Source organism: Leptopilina heterotoma, unplaced genomic scaffold (genome assembly GCF_015476425.1).
Source record: "Leptopilina heterotoma isolate Lh14 unplaced genomic scaffold, ASM1547642v1 Lhet_65, whole genome shotgun sequence".
Classification (NCBI taxonomy): domain Eukaryota; kingdom Metazoa; phylum Arthropoda; class Insecta; order Hymenoptera; family Figitidae; genus Leptopilina; species Leptopilina heterotoma.
Genome location: NW_025111152.1, coordinates 1,764,525 through 1,790,368, shown reverse-complemented (window position 1 = coordinate 1,790,368; position 25,844 = coordinate 1,764,525). Strand labels below are relative to the sequence as shown.

At 31.1% G+C, this 25,844-nt stretch overlaps 1 protein-coding gene across 4 annotated transcripts in view; it reads left to right on the top strand.

Moving 5' to 3' along the window:
- LOC122509959 (ecdysone-induced protein 78C) overlaps positions 1–25,844 on the top strand; it is a 118,349-nt gene that overhangs the window by 66,605 nt on the left and 25,900 nt on the right. For 3 of the 4 annotated variants that reach the window (XM_043624311.1, XM_043624310.1, XM_043624312.1), the window contains one exon: positions 449–1,224. The exons of the other annotated variant lie outside the window; for it this stretch is intronic. In XM_043624311.1, the coding sequence (XP_043480246.1) occupies positions 945–1,224 (280 nt within the window). In that variant the 5' untranslated portion in view covers positions 449–944. The remainder of the gene's footprint in view (positions 1–448; positions 1,225–25,844) is intronic. 4 annotated transcript variants of the gene reach the window in all.

Below are 25,844 nucleotides of genomic sequence, written 5' to 3'. Positions count from 1 at the left end.
AATAAGGTTAAAAGATGATAGTCTGTGATCCCTGCTTATGTTAAATAGTTCCATTTTATATATTTTACTTAATAATTAGCTTTTTTGATAATCAGTAAAAATTTATGTTTTTTTCGAATTCACAATACAAAGGGCTTTTTTTTATTATTATATGAAAGTTTGCGTAATTATATATAATTCTATTTTTTAAAACATTTTATGTATCAATTCATGTACTCTTTTCTTTATTTAATCTTGAGAAACTTGTGAGAATGTGATTTTGCATAAAAGGGAAAGAGAAAGTAAGAAAGAGCACGGCATATGACGCAAACCATATAAATTGGAAGCATATAAGTTTTAGATTTGTTTCCTTTATTTTTTATATATAGTTGACAAAAATTTATATCTACACTTATTTTTAATTTTTAACTCAGCATTATTTTATTTTACATTCGTTATTTCATTTCAGCAAAGACAACAAACAAGAAGCAGTGAATGATGTCTAATAGAAAAAGAAATCCAATATAAACTTCGATGATGTAATAAAGAAATAATATTACGAAGAGGAAAAGGAAAGAAGTAAAAATTTCATGGAGATGAAACTCTATGAAATTTAAAAATAATGGGTTGAAGTTACCGTTCCTTGACTGATGCATAAAATGCCAATTACTCTATTTTTGAAAAAAGGAATTTTGTAAAGAAAATACAAAAAAAAAACTTATTTAATTAATCAAAAGACTGTAGAGTGTGTGGATCCATTGGAAAAAACAATACATATCATTATAATTGATGGCCAAAATCAGTTTCTAAAAACATTTTTAAAGACTCGTTCGATTAAAAATTAAAGTTTATATTTTTTTCAAAATCAGTACATTTTAAACTAATATTTCTAAGTTAATTGAATATTTGACAACCTTTAAAATTCTGCAACTGGGAAATTTAGAAAGAAAATTATTATTAAAACAATGGATGTTTATAAAATTGACCAATCTCTTACTGCCAATTTGGGCAGTACTACAGCACCGGATACTCTTAGTCCAGAAGTGTCCTTCAATACAGGAAGTGAATTTAATTTAAGTTTTTTTGATGGACCTGAAGAAAATAGTACACAAGGTTTTAGTGATCCAGGTTCTGTTGGCAGTGCGAGTGTTTCACCACCACCTGTGATTTCTGGTAGTACAGTTACATCGACCACCATAACATTACCAACTGCTCAATTACCATCAGGAATTGTCATCAAACAAGGTTGGTTTTTACATCTGATGTTGAAAAGTTTCCGCGATCTTCATCTATCACTAACGCTTCTAAGTCTAACCATTTCTTATTCTACTTTTCCTACTATACAAATACATATTATTTATTGAGTGAATACTATTTTATGAAAAATATGTAGCTTTGTTAATAAAATATTTAGAGTCGTAACTAAATCGTATGAATTATTAATGTGTTGTATTATAAATTATGTATTCGTATACATATATATGTTTATCTGATTTTTATAAGACCTAAACAGTATTTATGTATTTAACTCAGTTAACAAAACATTTTCCTCTCACTTCCGCCCTTATCCGTTTATTTTGTGAATTCTTTTATTTATTTTAATGAATTAAATTAGATCTTTGTCTGTATCCCAGTGGGCACACGGATGTCTATTCGTGGGATATCCTTAGTACATTGTGAGAAAACATCTTTAAAATATCCTAAAGATATCTTAACAATGTCTTAAAAAAGATATCCTGAAGATGTCTTAAGGGGTCATTCACATATTACGTGATAAATATTTTAGGTATTTTAGACCCCCTCCCCCCCTGCGTGATACTTTTTCTATAGTTTAGTATAGAAAATTTGTTAAAGCGTGATACTTAGCTGACCCCCCTCCCACCCCTAAATGTATCACGTAATATGTGAATGACCCCTTAAAAGGCAGACTTTAAGGCGTCTTAATCAAATTCTATGTCTGGCCTGAAGACGTCCAAATATGTCATGGATATTTTCAGGAAGTATTTGGGACATTCTCAGGAAATGTTGAGGACATTTTTAGGACATGTTTTGGACACTTTCAGGACACATTGAGTGTCCTTCAAATTTTACCAAAGACATTCTCAGGACACACTGAGGACATGTTTGTGACATTCTCAGGACACGTTGAGAACATTTTTAGGACATATATGAAACATTCTCTGGAGATGTTTAGAACGCCTAAAATGTTGAACAAAATTTCCAAAAATGTTCAAATCTCGTTCTAAACATATCCACAGAATGTCTCATATATGTCCTAAAAATGTTCTCAACGTGTCCTGAGAATGTTACAAACATGTCCTAAAATGTCCTCAATGCGTCCTGATAATGTCCCACACATGTCCTAAAATGTGTCCTGAAAATGTCTCAAGCATGTTCTAAAAATGTCCTAAATATATCCTCAATATGTCCTGAGAATGTCCAAATCATATCCTAAAAATGTTCCAAATATAACAAAAATACGTCCCTAAAGTGTCTTATGGACATTCTAGAAAAATTTTAAAGACGTCTCTGAGTCAGACATAAAACGTCCTATGGACCGCTTATGGTCGTATTTTCATACTCCAAGGACATGAAAAGTTAACCTGGACATTTTAGAACATTCTTATAGCAGAGAAATACTGCAAAAAGAAGTATCTTAATTTAAGATATATGTTTTGGTAGATACTTTTTAGTTATTTGAAATATCTTAATTTAAGATGTTAAAAGTATCTTCGTACACATTCTAAATAAAATTTTCTGTTTGTAATTACGTGTAGGGGAAATTGGGTCGAAACCGGGTACTAAAAAGTAATTTACTGTTTATAAAAAACTAAATGACCATTTTACTCAATTTACTTTGATAAAATTCTTAATTGAACAATTAACAGCTTGTGACTGTTACATCTCCAATGCTAATTTCTCGATCTTTTTTCTCTTAATATCATTAATAAATTGTGCTGATATTTTGTAAGGAAGTCTAAAATATAATGCGAAAAGGCAGTGAGGGGCAAAAGTTTATATATTTTCAAAATTTATTATTTTTATAAAACACTTTGAAGTTGATAAAAAAAGTGAGACTTAGAGTGACCGTATCTAAACTGATAATTTTAGGGGAAAAAAAAGTAGTTTTAGAACAATTTATACCGTATATCAGAAAATATAGAAAAAACATATATTTTTAAAGATTAATCAATTTCATTATTTTATGAGTCTGCATTTACCAAAAGATGTAAAGTTTCTAAATATGTAGGGGAGATTGGGGTATTGTGGGCCACACTTTTTCTTAGCTCAATATCTTACACAAAAAATTTTTCTTTTCAAATTTTTATTTTCAGTAGAAGGTCTCAGTTTCCCAAAATTATCACTTATCTAAAAGAAATTTCAGTTTTACCAAAGAGTGCACTTTTATGATTTTTAAAAATGTTGTGGAATTGTGGGCCACTGCCTAAATTAAGTTCAAAATCACAATTTAGGCAAGTATAAAATAGGCTCAATTAATTACACATTTTAAGTGAACAGCTCTATCGCATGAATCGCAATGAATAGAATTGTTTTTGTTAACCCAATCAGCACATAAGCTTGCTATGCAAGATGTGCAAGCTTACAGAGCAAGCTCGTGACAAGTTTTTGGCAAGTAACAAAATGTCCTATTTCTGCAAGCTTGCACTGCAATCTTGCTACAAGATTATGATATAAGCTTGCTGCAAGTTTGTGAGGCAAGTTTTCGACAAACTTATTTGGCAAACTTGCTACAAGTTTGCCGGATAAACTTGCTACAAAGTTGCTATGGTATTTACGGCTGCGCAGTAAATTTCTTTGCCACCTAGCTATGTTGCTGAGTGTATATTTTGAAATTTATAATAAAATCTCCAGAAAAAATTAAAATTGATTTAATTAAATTGTATATACTTGTTCAACATGCTTGCAATAAGCTTACTGCAAGCTTACACTACAAACTTGTAGCAAGTTTGCCAACTAAGCTTGTCGTACACTTGCCTCAAAAGCTTGCAGCAAGCTTACATCATAATCTTGTAGCAAGATTGCAGTGCAAGCTTGCAGCAATAGGACATTTTGTTACTTGCCACAAACTTGTCACAAGCTTACTCTGTAAGCTTGCATACCTTGCACAGCAAGCTTAATGCAAGTTTGTGGCAAGCTTATGTGCTAATTGGGAAATTACTATAGCTATGAGTGATTTTAATATTATATACCTGCGCATTGTGCAATTAAATCGCCAAAAACAAGCAGCTAATACTACCCCAAAAAAGTGTCCCACAATTCCCCAAATGCTTCATTTTACAAAAAGCTTTGTATTATTTATTCATTTTAATTTCATGCAAAATTTCTTTTTGGAGTCAAAGTACCAATGACACACAATAATTAAAAAAATATTTCCCATAATTAATTCTTGAAAATCCTTGTAAAAACAATAAAAACATGAAGGCCCAAAATAAATATTTGAATGCAATTTTATAGGTGAATTTTGTTTACGGTTTATAGGTAATTGTAAAGCGTTGTAAAGTCATGAAATGCTAATGGAAAATATACTATTTTAGTCATAAAAAACATATTAGTTTTCAAACATCAAAATTTAAGTGGTTTTAGTCAATTTATTTTGTTTTTAAACAAAAGTGACAAATGAAATTAAGTTCATCGATGATACAGGTTTCATAAGACCACTTTCGTTGACAATAAAAAAAATCACAGAATCCAGTCTTCGGTGCAATTAGAATATACCCAGTGTGCACGTACTATAACTGTTCTAGACCAAAAAAAGAACAGTGTTCTAGAATAAGTGTTACAATTTTATTATAGAACAGTTCTAGAGCTTTGTTCTAAATTTTTTCTGAAACAGTTGTTCTGTATCTGTTCTATAACAGACATGTAACATTTGTTCTAAATTAGTTATAGAATTTTGAAGTAACATTGTTCCTACAGTGTTCAAGAACACTGTTACAAAAATTTAATATAACTGTTCTTTCACTATAAACTCGTGTTTATTTTCACTACACGGAAAGATGTTATTATTAAATTTTATAAAAGTATTTTACAAGTGTAGGACAAAATGCGACAAACGAAAATTTTGCTATCAACAAAACTAACACAGTAAATCTTAATTTAAGATCGGTCTTAAATTCAGCACTGTCTGCTATAATGTTAAAGGATTCAAAAATGTTGTATCTTAATTTAAGGCTGCTTTCCTGCTTTAAAATAAGACTTTCTTTTTACTATGAAACTTTAACAAAACGTACCTATATAAAATTTAGTAAAGTTATATTAAAATTTGTTAAAAGTTTTCGATATTTGATATAACTTTACTAAATATAGTATAATTTTTATTAAAGTTTAATACTTCTAATATAATAAGTAATATAATAACTTTCTTTCCGTGTAGAGTGCAGCCGCGTTTTTGCATGAATTACAAAAAATCTTTTGAATTTAGATACTTAGAAAGACTCGTATCGATGATTCGTGAAAAATTAAATAATTTTTCACTGTCAGCTTGCATAAATTTTCAAGATTTTTAAAAACATTATTCACCAACAATAACATCAAATATTTAATTAATTTACTAGCTCCTCCGACGGCCGCAAGCGGCCATCTACGGTGCTAGTTTTTATATGTCCATTGTCCAAGTCCATTATTTCATTAATAATAATATTCAAATTTTTTCAGTTAATAATTTGCTTATTTATATTTGAAATTTTTATATTTGAATTTTTTTAAAATTAATACTTGGAGTTTTGCACATCAATACAGGGTAATTTAATTTTCCCAAAATTTTGAGAACATTCTTGAATTTGCAATTGTTTTGAAGAATTGTTAATAACAATTTTAAAATTTCATTTTTTAACAATCCCTTTATTTTATCATTAAAGTATAGACTTTAAGCTTTAATTTAAAAAAATTACTTAATTATTACTTCCTCATAGAGGAAGTATTGTAATACCAAAATTTTTCGAGTTCGATTTTTTGATATATATTTATGTTATTTGACCTCAGGAGTTGCGGACATAAAGTGAGAGTACTTTGTCATAGATTAATAAAGTTTAACTAATTTTTTTTTGGATTTTTAATTTTCCAAAAACACGTTTTTGCCCATAACTTTAAAAAAATGTTAGGACACCTATAAATGTTTTTCCATAATTTTGTAGAGTTTTTTTAAACGCATCTTTTGAGTCCTAATTGAACATTTTTCGTCCATATTAACCGGAGATATTAAACGTTTAAAAATCATAAATTTTGGAAAAAAAATTTTTTTTGAAAATTTTATTAAAAAATGTAGAAGTAATCTTAAAATTATCGTTACCAACTTGTAGAGCATTATAAAACGATTCGATTGAACTATTTTTAAACCTAATGCGATAATAAATTTCGAAATTATTGGTATTTTAAAAACCAAAAATTGTGGAAAATGACATTTTCTCAACTTTTTTGTTTGAAAATTTTTGTTTAACTATTAAACTATTATAACTATATTGTAGAGTATTTAAAAATACATTGATTGACCCAAGATTCAATCACTTTTACCATATTTACAAAAAGTTATTCATATATTTTCCTATTATTATTATTATCTCTATGAGGAAGCAAAGTGTTCATGAAATGAGCGCACCAAAATTATAAAAAAATATACAACTTGGCAGCGGTTTCTTTATTTGTTTCAAAGTAATAATATCATGAAAATAAAATGATCTAAAACTTTAACACCAAATTACTTTAATAATAAAATTTTTTTTTTGAAAAAGTTTCCCTTATTGGGTCAAAACCCATTCTATTAACCCTTAAACCGCACCCTGGGTGTGCGACACCCATATTCTAGCTTTTTACTCTAATATTTCGGTTAAATTCGTAAAAATTGAACATCTGTTGATATTGGACGGTACATTTTGTACTTAAATTTATGTTCCGTGAGGGACATTAGTCTCCCACCCAGTGGGAAATTTGCAACCGGCGCGGATCCTCGCCTGTACCGACGCCGGAGTAGTGGTACTGGCTGGGAACCGCCTGCCTACCGCCCGAGAACTGGTATTCTACCAAAAGATGACTTGGCCAGGAGCTGGCTGGCCATCCGTCTCGGAACTGGCATTCTATCGCCCGGTAACCGGCCGGGAGAAGCCGTTCCGTGTATAATTCAACCGGCTGGGACCCGGCACTGTACCGACTGCGGATCTTTCATTTCCTAGCCAGATGTGCGCTGGCAATGCTGGCATTCTACCGCCTGACAACCGGCTCGGATCCAAATGATAATTTCAACAAATATCAATAAAAAATAATAATTAATTGCAAAAGATAAATACGGATGACAATTCATTGACAGTTCACTTTACACATTTTTTTATACACTTAACGGTATTTTTTTATATTCACATTTGAAAAATCCTAACGCTTGGGGGTACGAACCTACGCCTAACCGAATATGTACGCACCGAAATCACGCACGCTAAACACTATGCTACGCTCGCATGGAACTCTCAAATCTTAAATGCTTTCAAGTCTCACTAGCTAAAATGAAAATTGTAAAATTACTACGCGGCAATAAACAATTTTCAAATACGGACTGATGTTATACCGGTATTTATGAATATTTTAATATTTCGTTTAAAAAGGAACTTGTTAAAATTGTTATTTTATTATTATATTTTTTAATATTTTATTACGTAATTATTAATAATTGAATGAAATTTTAATGAACAACACATTTTTTTAATTATTTAATTTGCAGAAAAGTGTCAATAAATAATTACTTAATATATTGTTTAAATTAAAAAGAGATTATTAATTAATTAATAATAAATTAATTAATAATAATCTCTTTTTTATATATTGTATTTAATATGTTATTTATTGTAGGCATTATAATATATTGATCACATTTTCTTTCAAGTTAATATTATTATTTATTAAAAATTATTTATTTAATTGCACATTAATAAAGTTGGATTTTTATAAATATAATGAAAAAATTAAGTTTCTTATATTTTTCCTTTGCATCAATACAATTAATTTATTTATTGGTTAAATAATAATAATAATAATATTATTATTATAATAAATGCAATTAGTTATTGTAATAATTAATTATAATAATAAAATAAATTTATGATTATACTGATAATGTGAACTATAACAATAAATGACGAGATCCGCAGTCGGATCCGCCCCAGCACCGAGCCAGTACAGACCTAACATCCGTCATTCTTCCGACGCCCGTAGAAGAATGAAATCCGCAGGCGGAACAAATCCAGTACCACGCCAGTACTGACGAAAGTAGAAAGGCGGATCCAAAATTCTGAGCCTAATCTGTTCCGCGCCGGTTGAATTTTGGGATCCGAATCGGTACAAAACATCGGTACTGGCGGTCCGCACGGGCGCGGATCCCAGGCGGTTGTAAACTCCGACATTCGTCCGACTTTTCCTCCTGGGCAAGTGTCTTTGTGTATTTGATAACTTTATGAAATTAACAGCGAAAAATTTCTGGGTGGCTGATACCCAGTTTTCGGTTTAAGGTGATTTCAATAGTTTTAAGAAACATTTTTTTAATTATTAAGATTAAATAAATCATTATGAAACTTATTTTCCTTCAAAATAGATGTACTGAGCTACATAAGATAATTTTTCTGAACCATAATATCCTTTTCCAGCTTGGAGAACACACTTTAAAGTCCCCGGGTGTCGCACACCCAGTGTGCGGTTTAAGGATGGATTCGGAAGTGTGCGGTTTAAGGGTTAAAACATCAAAGATGTTTTTGTTGGGATTAAATTATTCTCTAATTAATGATTTATTACCATTTATTAAATCAATTTTAATTAGTTGTACACTATCTGCAAAAATTATGTAAATGCTACATTTTAGTGCTATAAATAATTTTTTCATTTTGCAAAATGTATTAATTAACATTTTTCCCGTCTAAGACACTAAAACTCAATATAAGTATTCAAAAATTAAACTTAAAAGTAAAATTTAATTAACTTTGCAAAGTCATTAAAAAATTTCTTGACTTTGTCTTGTTTAATAAAATTAATATAATTTTGGAAATACTTTACATGTTTTAATGTTTTTTGGATAAAGCTGAAATAAGCATTCAGTTTATTTTAATACAACTAATGTTAATAGTATTAATTAATGCTACTAGTGTTTAACATTAAAATCTAGAAGTAAATATGTAAATAAAAAAGCCAAACATGACAGAATTTTATGTATTATCCTAACTTAAATGCTTGGCCATTTCTGGTTAAAAAAGTATCAAGCTAAAACAAAATTTGTCTTTTTCAAAACATTTACAATATAAAATTTTTTTAAATTTTTCATTTTTACTCATAGTAATCATAATAATACAACACTATCCTACCTAATTTTTTTACACAAAAAACATTTTTATAATAAAGTTTAAAAATTAAAAAATTATATTATTTATATTAATTTATTTTAAAATTTAAATTTATAAGAAAATACAAAAATTTTATAAAATAAAAAAAAATTGAATATTAGTCAGTTAAGGGGGGAAACCACATTAAAACGCTGTTTTTTTGCCGTTTTTCGCGAATTTTTTTTTATTTTAAAAAAGGTACTAAAAATTTTTTTTCTTTTCAAGTTTAGTTCACTTAATAATAAATTTAATAACGAACAATTTCCAATTTTTCATTTTAAAATCGGTCAATAACTTTTTGAGCTACACTACACGGCAATTTTAAAAATCCTGTTTTGAGAAAAACGCATTTAAAAAAATAGTATCAAAAATTGATATTTATACAAAAAATTTTTTTTTAAGTGATTACACTTTAATCGGCTATTCCAACACTATATATGAGGCATTTTACGTGAAATGTCCTAAGTTGAAATTTTAACTTCTTGAAAAAAATTGAAACTCGAGGAATTTGTTGTTCTATCAAGTAGAAATGTGACCCAAAAAATATTTTTCATTTTTTCGAAAAATTGGAGGGGGTAGAGGGGGTTCAATTTGACCAATTTTGCCAACACCGGCTACTTTGTAAATTTTTTCTGAACATACTTGTAATGGGAAAAATTTTTTAGAATATATTTCTGAAAGGTTTTTCCGTCCTCTTTCCAATGGTGTATTTTATTTTTTAATATTTTAAAAATTTACCCTAATTTTTGATAATTAATAATTAATTTTCAATTTCACAAAAATCGATCGGTTTTTTTTTGAAAATAAATTATTGCAAACGAAAGCTGAGGTTTTTTCCTATCGGCATGTAAATTTTCAGAATGCCCTTTTTTTGTTTTTGAGTTATTAAATTTCAAAGAATAAATTGCGTCCCGGGCGCCTCGTCTCACGCCGGTTACCACGCGGCTCAGTGCAACCGCGACGCTGCGCGCCGCAATTTATTCTTTGAAATTTAATAACTCAAAAACAAAAAAAAGAGCATTCTGAAAATTTACATGCTGATAGGAAAAAACCTCAGCTTTCGTTTGCAATAATTTATTTTCAAAAAAAAAAAAACGGACCGATTTTTGGGAAATTGAAAATTAATTATTAATTATCAAAAATTAGGGTAAATTTTTAAAATATTAAAAAATAAAATACACCATTGGAAAGAGGGCGAAAAAACCTTTCAGAAACATATCCTAAAAAATTTTTCCTATGACAGGTATGTTCAGAAAAAATTCTACCCCCTCCAATTTTTCGAAAAAATCAAAAATATTTTTTGGGTCACATTTCTACTTGATAGAACAACAAATTCCTCGAGTTTCAATTTTCTTCAAGAAGTTGATATTTCAACTTAGGATATTTCACGTAAAATGCCTCATATATCCTTTCATGTGCTTCATAAGTAGCATGTAAGTCTAATAATTCCTCTTTTCGTGACTTTCTGCTCTCCTTAGTCTCAAAAGTGCCACGCTTATTCTACTAATCTACGGTAACCTAGAGCGCGCTCCGTTCATCGCTAGTACAGCGAGGACTTCGAATTTCGCTCTAAAAACTTTGTTAGCCTATTTTTGAATACCTTAACGAACAATTTATGCAAAAAAGAAAAAATCGATTTTTTCAGACGTCTAATGTGGTTTTCTCCCTTAAGTAATTTTTATTTTTATTTAAGTATTTTAACATTAAATACTATTATAAAAATACTTTAAAATTAACAGTACAGATGGTCACTCTAAGCTTTAAATTTTTACTAATTTTTAAGAATTTAAAGTTAAAAATCACTAATCAAAATTACTTTTAAAATAAGTCAAAAACATGATTCTGAAACTGGCACCATATTATTATGGCACCTGTTTATTACCTTCAAGACTCTAATTTTGAACTGAAATAAAAAATATTCTTTTTTTGTTTAAGACAACATAAACTTTTTTATAATAAAAAACTGGGTACTTGTTTAAGATTTGTTAAAAAAATATTAAACCATGTAAAGTATTTCTGAAATTATATTAATTGTTTAATAAAACAAGGCAAACTCAAGGACGAGATCAAGCATTTTTAAAATGATTCTAGAAAGTTATTTAAATTTCTTTGCAAGTTTAATTGTTGAAAAAGTAGATAATGTTACTGACTTAGACGGGAAAGTTGTTAATTTATTACTTGCATTTCTTAATTACAAAAAAGAAAAATCATTTTATATCATTAAAAAGTAGTATTTTACACAATTTTTAAAAACTTACCTCCTTATCCTTATTTTTAATCAAAAAAATTTTTTTCGTCTTATTTTTTTTAATTTTGAAAAGAGAAAAAAAGTGTTCTTCACATTGCACTTTTTTTCTGTATTATATGCTGCAAAAATCTGTTAATAAACTGTAACTACACTGTAAAAAAGAGAGTTAAATCTTAACTCCCCAGGGGATTCTATAAAAGTCGCACCCATTGGGGAGTTAATCCCAGGGGAGTTAAATAAAGAGAGTTAAAACTTCACACCCAAATGCTAACTCCCCAATGAAAAAATAACTCGCGCGGGTGTTGAATGAAGGGAGTTAGAAATTAACTCTCTTTTGGAGTTGATTTTTAACTCGAAAAATTTCACTCCAAACTCCCGAGTCCGTTAACTCCCTAAATTTTTTACAGCGTATATATACTCAAGTATATAATAGACTACCAATGCAACTCTCTCTCTCTCTCTCTGCTCAATGGTCACTCAATAGACTGCCTACTGGTTGAAAGAAACCCTTCAAACAATAAGCCAGGTATAACATAAATCGGTCCTGTTGTAATTGTCCTGTTCTGTTTATAACGCAGAAAATCTAACGCTATTGCTTTCTTCCTCTTTCCAAATAGAAATAACATAAATCGGTCTTTGTTTATAACGCAGAAAATCTAACGCTATTGCTTTCTTTCTCTTTCGAGGATAAGTAACATTAGACTGTCTCTCTTTACCTAATTTGCATATCTACTCGTTTCATATTAAGGATACACAGAACACTTAAAACTAAAAATGAAAAATTTCGCACGCACGGGGGATCGAAACCTAGACCTAGAGGACACAAGTCGAATACGCATACCGCATAGCCACGCAAGCTTGGAAGTGATTTTACTTCAACTTCCTTTTGAATTGTGGGACCGTTATGTGCAGTGCTAAAATTATAAATTGAAATGTAACATACTTAATAAAAAAATAACTATATATGGGGCATTCCAGGCCAAATAGGAAATTATTTTGCTTTTGCATCTCAAATTTTTTTTAAACATTTTTTTTCTTTTAGTACTCTTTGAAATGAGCTACCTTGAATTTTTTCAAATTTTTTCATAAAGCGGTTCAGGAGATACAGATTTATGAAAAATGACGTATTTTACGTAAATTTTTTTTTAAATGATTATAACTCGGTCAAAAATTGATCAAATTGGACGTTCTTATAATGAAAAGTTTTTTTTTACACGTAGTTTTTAATAAAAATATTTTTGAGATGCAAAAGCAAAATAATTTCTGATTTGGCCTGGAATGCCCTATATATATATATATATATATATATATATATATATATATATATATATATATATATATAAATTTTTTTATTACAAATAATAATATATAATTATGCTACAAATAATAACAAATTTTAAATAATTAGTTAATAGTTAAATAATAATTTATTATTGTATTTTTATGATATACCTATTAATTAATAATTGATAATAAATTAATTAAATATTCGATGTTATTGTTGGTGAATAATGTTTTTAAAAATCTTAAAAATTTATGCAAGCTGACAGTGAAAAATTATTTAATTTTTCACGAATCATCGATACGAGTCTTTCTAAGTATCTAAATTCAAAAGATTTTTTGTAATGCATGCAAAAACGCGGCTGCACTCTACACTTGTAAAATACTTTTATAAAATTTAATAATAACATCTTTCCGTGTAGTGAAAATAAACACGAGTTTATAGTGAAACAAGGTTATATTAAATTTTTGTGACAGTGTTCTAGAACACTGTAGGAACAATGTTACTTCAAAATTTTATAACTAATTTAGAACAAATGTTACATGTCTGTTATAGAACTGATACAGAACAACTGTTCCAGAACAAATTTGGAACAAAGCTCTAGAACTGTTCTTTAATAAAATTGTAACACTTATTCTAGAACATTGTTCTTTTTTTGGTCTAGAGCAGTTATAGTAAGTTCACACTGGGTGGGTAGCCAGTACTCGGTATCCGGTTTTGTCCTGCGCAGAACAAAATGTAGTATTTGCAGGTTATTGTGAGTTCCGTTTCGGACGCGTGCAAGAGCGATACTGTGTATTGTACTGCAGTTATTTTTGTCTCGTTCTAATAGCAATTCCACTCGATTAAGTGTAACTCGTGGTTCACACATCAAGATAGTGACGATATTGACAGTGAACTTGTTTATTTTAGTGAATTTCGTGTTTTATTAGTGCAGTTAGTGTCAATTTCTAAGTGTCGGTCTGTGGTCAGGCAACAAAATGGCCGGAGGCGACGCCTCCGCCATTTTAGGCAATCTACATAACAGAGGATCTGACGAACAAAGTGAAATGATCGTCGAACTTACAAATGATCTATATTCTGAAGAAGAACAAGCGGCTATTGCTTTGCTTGCGTATAAATCAGGGAGATCTCGCAGTAATTCCACTAATCACAATTCGGGTTCTGACGAAACATATTCTCATAAGAGACTTCGTTCCGATGAAAACGATTCTACTATCAGAAATGACAAATCAATTATGGCTCCACCTGACACCAGTTCAGGTAATTCCAAATCAAAGGCAAACGACAAAGGTTCCACATTTACTGGCCCTCGGTATGAAAATACGTATAGCAAACAAAAATGACCTGTCTTCATTCAACGAGACCAAAGCGCAACAAACGCCGACAAGGATATCAACAGTGTCATTATCGGCAAATTACTACATACTCTCTACCCCGGTAAAGTAGAAGAAATTCATCCTAGTGGTCGAGGAAAGGTAAAGGTCGTATTGAATTCGGGTAATGCCGCCAACAAGTTGATTATGGATAATATCCTCAAATCCAAAGGCTTCATAGCCTTTATCCCCAACAGTTTCGTAACCTGTCAAGGCATAATAAGCAACTTCTCAAAAACGCCTGTAGAAGAAATCCTCCAAAACATTGAAACAATGAATCCCCACGGTAAAAACATCAAAGTTATCAATGCCATCCACTTTAATCGAAAAACAACAAATGATAAAGGTGATGTCACATATGTTCCTACCAATACAGTGCTTTTAACTTTTCAAGGCACAACTCTTCCCGATCGCGTAGCCATTTACAAAAGCATCGCCAATGTACGCCCGTACATACCAGATCCCAGAATGTGCCTTAAGTGTTACCGTTTCGGACACATTGCCAAGCAATGTCGTTCCAACCCCCGTTGCTCAAAATGTGGTGATCGTTTTCCTCATGACGACTCCAACAAATGTCCTATTAACTGCAGTGCTCCTGTATGCGTAAATTGCGGCGGTCCACACTACCCTTCATCGAAAACATGCCCAGAATTTTTGTTCCAAAAGGAAATTCGATTGGTTGCAACGACACATAAAATGTCGTTTAATGAGGCGAAAGCCTTCCTAAAACCTAAAAAAAGGCCCTGATACCCATAACTTTTCAAACTTTCCAGATCTCTCTGACGTTCCTGCTCCTTCATCATCGGTTTTGCTAGGAAACAGCAACAATGCGATACAATGTTCTTACTCTTCAAAACTCTCTACACCCAAAACGTCAACAAACGACAGTTCTTACACTTCGTATAAAACTTTCCGCCCACAATCATCTTCACAATCCAATTTCTTTGCTTCCCAATGGAATAATGGTAGGAGTGATATCAGCCTTCGAAATGGCTTTGCCCTCTCTTCTCCTCCTTCAATCGATCATTCATCAACAGATGCCCCACAAGAAATATCTATTTCTACAATTCTCTTAATGACTAACCCTACAGTCCATCTCCGAAAATATATCATCTCTATTTGAATCCTTACTGCCAAACAATAAATAACAACAATTCTTTTCGTATCATACAATGGAACTGTCATGGTGTTTCTACGAAAACACATGACATAAATAAACTATCCTACAATTCCAACGTTCTTCTTTTAAGCGAAACCCTTTTGAAACCAAATAAAAGGGACAACCTTCGCTGCCTCAAACAATTCAATATTATCAGATCAGATAGATCAGTTAACAAAGGCGGTGGTCTCATCACTGCCATAAGGAAAAATCTCGCTTTTTCTATTGTGAAAACAATACCATCTATTGAAAATGTACTAGAAACATTATCAATTTTAATTGATTCGACCGAAGGAAAATTTTTAATTGTTTCGGCATACAGAGTCCCTGGAAATCAGCAAATTTCTGCAAATTTATGGAAGAATCTATTTAATTCTATCACGAATTCCGATTATCCCTCAGTTTTCATAGGTGGTGATTTTAATTGTCACAATACATACTGGAGTAGCGCTACATCTTGTCCTAACGGATGGATTCTCTGCTCTGCCTTAGACGATACAGAATTAATTTTACTTAATGATGGATCGAAAACGCGTGTGGGTTACTCCGGTCAAACAGATTCAGCAATTGATCTTTCCGTTGTTTCTGCTAACCTTTACTTGAGAGCTTCTTGGGAGGTAGGTGTCGATACATTAGGTAGTGACCACCTTCCCATAACTACAGAACTTAACATTATAACCCCTATTGCAGAATTTTCCTCTCATAAGTATAACTTAAAAAACATTTCTTGGACAACATTTTCCGATGAGTTAAAATCACACATGACACAAAATGAAGACTCCCTTACATCACCTGATATCGACGTCCTTAGATCATATGATATTTTCACAGATTCAGTTCATGCCGCAATAACTGCGTCTTGTCCAACTCCGAAACAACCCAAAAACAGAAACAATAATAATCACATTCCAAGTAGACAAAAATTCGTGCCAGCTCCTTGGTGGGACGATTCATGCGAAGAGGCTGCCAGGGTCAGGAAATTAGCTTTAATTAATTATAGAACTTGTTCTAACTATGAGAATTTCCTTCACCTTCAAAAATCACGAGCCAAAGCAAAACGTACCTTTAATCTAGCCAGAAGACTTCTTTCCGCAATTTTTTCGACACACTTGACAAAAATACCCCTATCTCCAGAGTATGGGCAATAGTTAAAAGTTTCAAGAATAGGCTCTGTCATCCAATTAACGCATCCTGTTCTGCAGACAATAAAGTAATTGAAAATCTATATTCTCTAACAGAAGAAATATGTCCCCCTACTGTCTTTTATGACAACTTTCCTAACAACTTCAACCACAACCAATTCTTAGAAAACCCTTTCACATTTAATGAATTAAACATAGCAATCAATTCATGCAAACTTAAATCATCTCCTGGGCTTGATAAGATCGATTTTAATGTTATTAGTAAATTTCCAACTATTGCCAAAGACATACTACTTAATATATATAACAGAATATATCAAAGCGGATTATTTCCACAAACCTGGAATAATTTCCTAGTCATCTTTTTACCTAAATCAACAAGTGGAAAATTTCGACCCATCTCGTTGGCTTCTTGTTTTTTCAAACTTATGGAGAAGCTTATTTATAATAGATTGACCTGGTACGTAGAAAGCAATTCATTTCTTTCACCTAATCAATACGGTTTTAGAAGAGGAAAGTCTTGTTCCGATAACCTGGCGATTATGTGTACGGAAATTTGAACTGGCATGGCAAATGACGACATCACAGCTGCACTCTTCCTTGATCTAAAAGGAGCTTTCCCGAGTGTTGTACCAACAATCCTTATGCAAGACCTGAAAGAAATCAGTCTACCAAAACAAACATATCGTTTCATCTATAACTCCATAGCGTGTAAGAACATATTTTTCAAAATTAATGGTAACACTGTAGGTCCTAGAACGCAAACACTTAGTTTGCCCCCAGGTAGCATACTCAGTCCTATTAATTTCTCAATTTATACTAGAAACTTATACACCGTAATTCCTCATGACTGTCAAATTAAAGAATTCGCAGATGACATTGTTATTCTCTGCTGTTCTAATAACATAAGAGAAATATTCACATCTTTGCAGACTTGCTTAAACAATCTCTCAACTTATCTTTCACAAAAAGGTCTTGATATTTCTCCTGAAAAAACACAACTGGTCCTATTTACAAAACATCGCAAATTCAGCAACGACCCACAAAATACTCTAACCTTCAACGGTATCACAATAAGACCTTCCCCTACAGCCACATACCTAGGAGTACAACTTCATGAGGCTGGTTCTTCTGATTTTCATTTTAATTTTCTTGCGAATAAATGTAGACACGTAATTAATATAATCAGAGTTTTGAGAGGTACTTGGTGGGGTGCAAACCCAGATATACTCCTGAGTATTTTCAACTCCCTATTTCGCAGCAGTGTTGACTATTGCTCCCATATTTACAATTTTAAATCATATACAAAATTCAAAATATTAGAGAAACTAAGAAATCAGGCCCTTCGCCTTGCCATGGGATACAGAAATAGTACTCCGATCAACGTTATGTTGACCGAAACTTGTCAACCTCCTATAAAATAATGCGCTTTCGTTATCTTGCAAAAAAATATCTCCTTAGAACTATGGCAGATCTTTCATACCCAATCATACACAGCCTTTCACACCTATCCCTATTGAAAATCCCCATATGGGAAACCACACGGGAAACCACATGGGATCCTATGTCAAAAACCATGTAAAACCCTACTTCCATGAAGGAAATTACGTGGTTTACCATGTGGTTTCCCATGTCAAACCATATGGGAAATTGAGACAGAATTTTAGTTAGGAATAGACATGGGGAATTTGAACAGTTCATCTATGCATAAAACCATATCAAATCCCACATGTTTTTCCCATGTCAAATCCTAAACCAAATCCCATGTGAAAAACATTATCCGCCTTATTGAATATCCCTACATGGGAATCCACTTGGAATTTTACAAGGGATTTCACATAGGATTTTATATGGGAATTGACATAGGATTTCATGCAAGATTTCACCTAGGATTTAATGAGACATCACAAAGTATTTTATTAAAGATCCAATAAAGAAATTTTCAAAGGATTAAAAATTATTTAATAAAAAATTAAATAATAAATAGTATTAGTGTTACAAGTCATCAAAAAAGTAAAAAAACGATCATTTGAAACACGTCCTCTCTGCTACAGGTTCTCAGCTTTTATATACTTCCAGAATCGTCTCAACAGCGAGAGAAGTCACTTTCGCCACCTAGCGGTGAAAGTATAGGAGCGACAGTAATCTTTAACATTACTAAGGAAACCATGTGGAATACCACGTAGGATTCCATGTGGTTTCCTACGTGGGGATTTACATGGGATTTTACTTAGGAATTTAAGTAGAAATAAATTCCCAAATGAATTCCTAAGTAAAATCCCATGTAAATCCCCACGTAGGAAACCACATGGAATCCTACGTGGTATTCCACATGGTTTCCTTAGTAATGTTAAAGATTACTGTCGCTCCTATACTTTCACCGCTAAGTGGCGAAAGTGACTTCTCTCGCTGTTGAGACGATTCTGGAAGTATATAAAAGCTGAGAACCTGTAGCAGAGAGGACGTGTTTCAAATGATCGTTTTTTTACTTTTTTGATGACTTGTAACACTAATACTATTTATTATTTAATTTTTTATTAAATAATTTTTAATCCTTTGAAAATTTCTTCATTGGATCTTTAATAAAATACTTTGTGATGTCTCATTAAATCCTAGGTGAAATCTTGCATGAAATCCTATGTCAATTCCCATATAAAATCCTATGTGAAATCCCTTGTAAAATTCCAAGTGGATTCCCATGTAGGGATATTCAATAAGGCGGATAATGTTTTTCACATGGGATTTGGTTTAGGATTTGACATGGGAAAATAATTATAAATAAATGATACTGTTTTTCACTTGGGGATTGACTTGGGAAAATAATTATAAATAAATGATACTGTTTTTCACATGGGATTCTGTTTAGGATTTGACTGGGAAAAACATGTGGGATTTGATATGGTTTTATGCATAGATAAACCGTTCAAATACCCCATGTCTATTCCTAACTAAAATCCTGTCTCAATTTACCATATGGTTTGACATGGGAAACCACGTGGTTTCCTTCATGGAAGTAGGGTTTTACATGGTTTTTGACATAGGATCCCATGTGGTTTCCCATGTGGTTTCCCATATGGGGATTTTCAATAGGGATCGCAACTTGATTATGATTCAGAACTCCGAAAAAGATACCCGCTTCTGTCTGCTTTTGAGTCCGTTAAGAACTTTAATCACAACATTTTTCGTCAACTGATTAATCCTTACTATCAATTCCCGTATGAAGATCATTTATATTCCCTCCAAATTGACTTGGAATTAGGGAAAAAAGTACAAATTTCTACCTCACCAAACCAACTCTTTATGGATTTGATACACAATGAATTCCCCGTATCCACGTGCTTTTACACAGATGGATCAAAATCAAAAGAGGATAATTTGGCGGGCTTTGCTTGGGTCTGTCCATCTCTTCAACTATCTTTCTCAAGTAAAATATCTCACTTAGCAACAATTTTTACCATAGAAGCATATGCTATTTTTTCTACCCTAGATCATATCATTAATTCAACTTTCATCAACACCGTAATTTTCACAGACTCTTTGAGTGTTCTCAAGGCTCTTATGCCTAAGGTCCCATATAAAATCAAATCCAATTTAATTTTTATCATCAGAAATCGCTTAAATGTCCTTAAGAATTTGGGACGTTCAGTGACATTGGTTTGGATACCAGGGCATTCAGGTATCACAGGCAATGAACAGGCAGACTCAATGGCAAAATTAGCTGCAAATAATGATATCACCCTGGAATTTCAACTTCCTCCATCTGATCTTTATGCAACAGTACGCGAAGACATGGAACACAGTTTTGAACTATATCTTTTGGAAATAGGAAGATTCAAAGGCAACCTATATACCCAACAATACTACAGACCTAGCCGCAAATCATGGTTTGCTCACCTCGCCGCCCGAAGAGAATGGATTGTTTCCATTTGTCGTATGAGAAGTAACCACTACTCGTCAAATGCCAGCTTAGCAAGAAAAAATTATATTTCTTCTGGTGCGTGTTCCTGCTCACCAGAAATTGAAGAAGACTTGGATCATATTTTATCCCAGTAAACGAAAACTAATTGAAATGAATTAAAAAGAATTCACAAAGAGCTTTCGTGAATCCCGCTTTGTGACAAATACGAATTGGAGCCATGATGCAATTTTCCTGAATTCGTGAAACTGTATTGAACTTCCGAACCTTCTATCCGTACCAATTCACTGGACAAGTTTTGAGCCTTTAATTTTTTTCAATTCGTTAGCACGAATTCAATGCATTCCTTGGCCATTTCTTTCGAATGCGAATTCGTTTGGACGCAAATTGGTACATATTGAATTAAATTCAATTGAATATACAAAGAGCTTGAGTGAATCCCGCTTTGTGACAAATACGAATTGGAGCCTACCAAAAATGTTAATTCGTTTCAATTCATTTGAATTAGTTTTTTTTTACTGGGATGGGCTTGTCCTAAATATGAACCTTACCGAAAGAACTTAGTGAAAGCATTTTCAAGAGCCTTAAAGTGCCCTCCACCATTTTCAAGTGTTCAGTTCTTAACAAACCCCTCTTTACGGATTATTTCACACATATTCAGAATTCTAAAACAAGCAAAACTTCAAATTTAATTATATCAATTACTGAAACTATATAGTGAACTTCAAAGTTTTTTTTTTTTTTTTTACATTTTCTACGAACAGTGTATAATTCATATTTGCGCGCGTTTCTCTACGTTCGAACATATAACTAGTGAACCCACCTTAAAACCTGGTCATGGCCGTATGCGCAAAGCTCTAATAGCAAGCACAAGCCAATGTTAAAGTGAATTGAATTGAATGCAGGTTATTGTGAACAATCTAATAATAATAATAACTCATAATGAAAATTACTGTGTGTACTTACCAAACCTAAAGTAATATCTCTCAAAGTTTTACAAGTGTTTTACTTTTGATGAATATTAATCTTTTTTAGACCTAAAAAATTAAAATTTTTACCTCTAAAAATAAGACCTAAGAGTCACAGAAATTAAAAGAAGAAAAATAAGAAAAACATTTTTCAAAAGATAGGGCAGAGTGAGGCTAGCTGTACCACTTTTTTTTAAATTTAATAACTTTTATAATATCAATTATTTCATAGGTTATTTAAGATAAATTAAAAAATATATCACTCATTTATGATTTAAAATTATATATATGTCTCGTTATAAAATATTTCAATCATGGCAACAACGTTGAAAAAAGTCGCTATTGATGCACTTTTATAATTAAAGAATTTACATCAAATTCACCATTAAATATTGTTAAACACGTTCATTAATTTCAAAAAGGCAACCCTATATTAAAGAACCAGTAGAACCGGGTAGAATCAGGAGCCTACTTGCTTTAAGTTGGTTATTGTCACGTAAGTTCCAATTTCAAACCAGTAGATAAGTATTTTCAGCTGGTTTGAATTTGGAATGTCAAGTTCAAAATGAACTGGTCTCAGTTTGAACATTACAGTCAACCGGAAATTCCAAATAGGTTACATTGTACAACATGAACTTGTTTCAACTTGGATATCGATTCACAATTGGAAATCCAAGGTGGTTACAATTGAACAGATAGTTTTGAAAAAAAATATTTGTGGAAAAAATAATAAAAGATTCTTATGACCATTAATAACTTTATATTCTTAGCACGCTCCAAACATACAAACATTTTAATTAAACTGGAAGAATTAAATTAAAACTTGAACCCTATGGGAATCGAACCCCGTACCTATGACCTATCTATCTAAACGCTTAACGACCGCGGCTATCGAATCGACGTGAGAAATATTTTTCGACCTGTCTATATAAACTGCAACTTTGGAAAACGTAATAAGTTTATGTAAAATATTATAATTTTTGTAAGTACCTATAAAAATACAAGCAGAAATTAAAATATTTATAGAGATTTGCAAATATATGATATTATGTAAAAAATATTAATTAAATATTTAATACATTTTTGCTCAAATGTCATTTAACCGCTTTGTAATTTTTTGCAAATATTTGCCAAAAAATAACATTAAGCGAAATAAAAAACAGAAAATTCGTAAAAATTAAAATTCCCAAAATGACTGGGCCAGACCAGCTCAACTGTGTTAAAAAATTTCATTGATTTTCTAAAATGTTAAAACTTTTATGAAAATCTGTAGTTCACAACAAAACAATAAAACACTCTTAACCGTTTTTTGAAATTTGAAATTTTTGTAATTTTTTGCATTAACAAAATATTACAAAATTTTAAAATAATTAATAACTCAAAAGCCTTTTACCATAAATTAATAAAACTTACACTGATTACACAAAATTGTTCACTCTCTTACAAGAAAATATTAGCATGATTGTAAATTTAAAAATTTCATATTTTTAATAACAATTTTATAAATAATTTGAATTATTTATGTGTTCTACCCCTCCATAATTGCAATGAAACTCATAGGAGGTATAGTCATAGTAGTCTCTTTTTGAAGACCCTAATAAAAAATTTTCATTTTGGAATGTACATAACGTATTTTTTAATAAAAACGCGCGTCCATTCCACAATGGGAAAAATGTGATTGTCGTGGAAAATTTAGTCTAGACGTTACAATTATTATTTGTTTTTTTATAAATTTTTTTTAAATAAAAGGCTGAATTTTCCACAACAATCAACTTTTTCCCACTGTGGAGTTGGCGCGCGTTTTTAATAAAAAAATTCGTTATGTACATTCCAAATTGAAAATACCAACATTTTTTTTTTGGGGGGTTTGAAGAAGAGACTACTGAGTATACTTTCTATGAGTTTCATTGCAACAGGAGCGGTCGAACACATAAATAATTAAAATTGTTTATAAAATTGTTATTAAAAATACGGAATTTTTAAATTTACAATCATGCAAATATTTTCTATTAAAAGAGTAAACAATTTTGTGTAAATAGTGTAAGTTTCATTAATTTATTGTTAACGGCTTTTAGGAGTTATTAATTTTTTTTAAATTTTGTAATATATTTTGTTAATCCAAAAAAATAACAAAAATTTTTTTCAAAAAAACGGTTAAAAGTGCTTTATTGTTTTGTTGTGAACTACAGATTTTCATAAAATTACAAAATTACAAATAGCAACAGTAACAAATTCATAAAAATATCAATTCGAGAAATGCAAATTCGCAAAAATAAAATTATCAAAACAACAATTAGCAGAAATAATGATACACAACAAAGCAGTTTCGCAAAAAATAACAATTAGCAAAAGTATCTAACAATTTGTAAAACTGTCCATTGCGAAGAATGCAAGTTTGCAAAAATAACAAATTTGAAAAATAACAGTAAACTAAAATAAATATTTGTAAAATGTAAATTTGCAATAATAATTCTTTGCAAAAATGACAATTTAAAGAATTCCAATTAGCGATTAATCAAACTCTTTAAATTTGAACTTGAAATTCCAAATAGAATGCATCCCCGATTCAAATTAAACCAAGATGACATTAATCCTTCACTGTGCTATATAAATTTGGAGTTGGAAGTTCCAAACTCAAGCTTGTTGATTTTTAATTTAACAGGACAAGTGAAATGTAGTATTCGAGAATCCAAATTGAACCAAGTAGATACTTGAACTTAATTTTGTATTTGGAAATGCAAGCTGATACTTGTAGTACGTGCGAACTTGGAAATACAAGTAGAGATGATAAGATTGGAAATCCATGTTAAAACAAGTCGAAACAAAAATTGAAGAGGACAATCCAAGATAGAACCATTTCAATTTTATCTTGGATATCCGTTTCAGTTACATAAATAAGATTTCCAAGTTAAAACCAGTAGAATTGCTACACGGAAAAGTTTTTCAATTTGGAAAGCAAGTTGACACCAGTAGATCCATGTTCAATTTCTACTGGTCTCAACTGGTTCTTTAATATAGGGAATAAATAAACAGTAGACTAAAATTTTTTTTATTATAAAGTAGTTTAATTAGGAAAAAAACATTTATAAATTAAGTTACCATAAAGGTTTTACAATAGTTCATTTTTTCTGATTTTTATCTCAATTTCTTTTTGGGCACCTTCTTGGAAGGTTTTTTCGAAGTATAAGGTTCCCAGGTAGAAATTTGTCAAGTATTATTTGTTTCCTTCCAGTAGCTGTAGAGTCGAGAGCGAGTTTTACTTGCCACGACAATCTGTCCAGTCCTGAATAAGTGACTGGCCAGTAGGGTGTTCCAAAAAAATAAAAAATTTTTTTTATTGGGTCTCATCCCCTAAAAATTTTTTAATTTGTGTAAAAATAAGAACACAATATTTGGAAATAAAAATTTTTAATATTAACATGTAGTTCAGAGCCTTTGAATCATAAAAACGCTAAAAATTTAGTGTTTTTTCATTTTTAACATAAATATAAATGTCAAAATATAATAATTAGAGTGTCATTGTAAAGATAATTAAATTACCTTTCGATCCATATGTCACAGTATAAGATTCAATGAAAATTAAGGGTGTTACAGTCGATTAAAGATCAAATTTCATGGAAATTTTGATGATTTTTAGACACTTAAGTAACTAGTACTTTTTTCACATTAAACAGTAAATAGTATATTAAGCAACAAGAGGAGAAAGGCAGCCAATTTCTTTACGATGATTTTTGTGACACTCGTTCCGGTCTCGGGGCGCCTACTAATATTGGCCCGATGCTTGGCTACCGATTATTGGCAGTAGCGTGATCATCCCAAGTTTAAACCATTGGTGGTCCAATGATGGTTGCCATTAATGTTCCAATAATGGAACGGAGTTCGCCAAGCATGGCCCATTATTGAACCAATCGTTTACTTCCCATTGGGAATTGTTATGAATATTAATTAGAGATACAGTATTGAAACATTTTTAAAAAGTGACTCTTGTCCAACTTTTTAATACAAACATTAAAATATTCTTTAGACTTTTTCTTTCCGTGTACCCAGTGTGCACGTTTTAGAATTGTTCTAGAACAATTAATGGAAATAAAGAACAGTTCTATAACGGTTCCAGAATTGTTCCAGTACGTGCACACTGGGTACGTATAATTTGTACAATGAAATGTAAAAAAGAAGTAAGTAAAACTTATAAAAATTTTGTTGGAAAACTTTTGGCAAGGTTATATTGCAATCTTGAAATAACCTTGTAGCAAGCTTACCAAGAAAGATTGACTTGCAACCTTACGGTAAAGTTGTGCAATCTTACGATAAGTTTATAGGTAGGACATTTAAATCCTAAACTTACCGCAAACTTACACTGCAAGCTTGCATGTTGTTTGGGACAAGGGATAAAACCCTTCAAA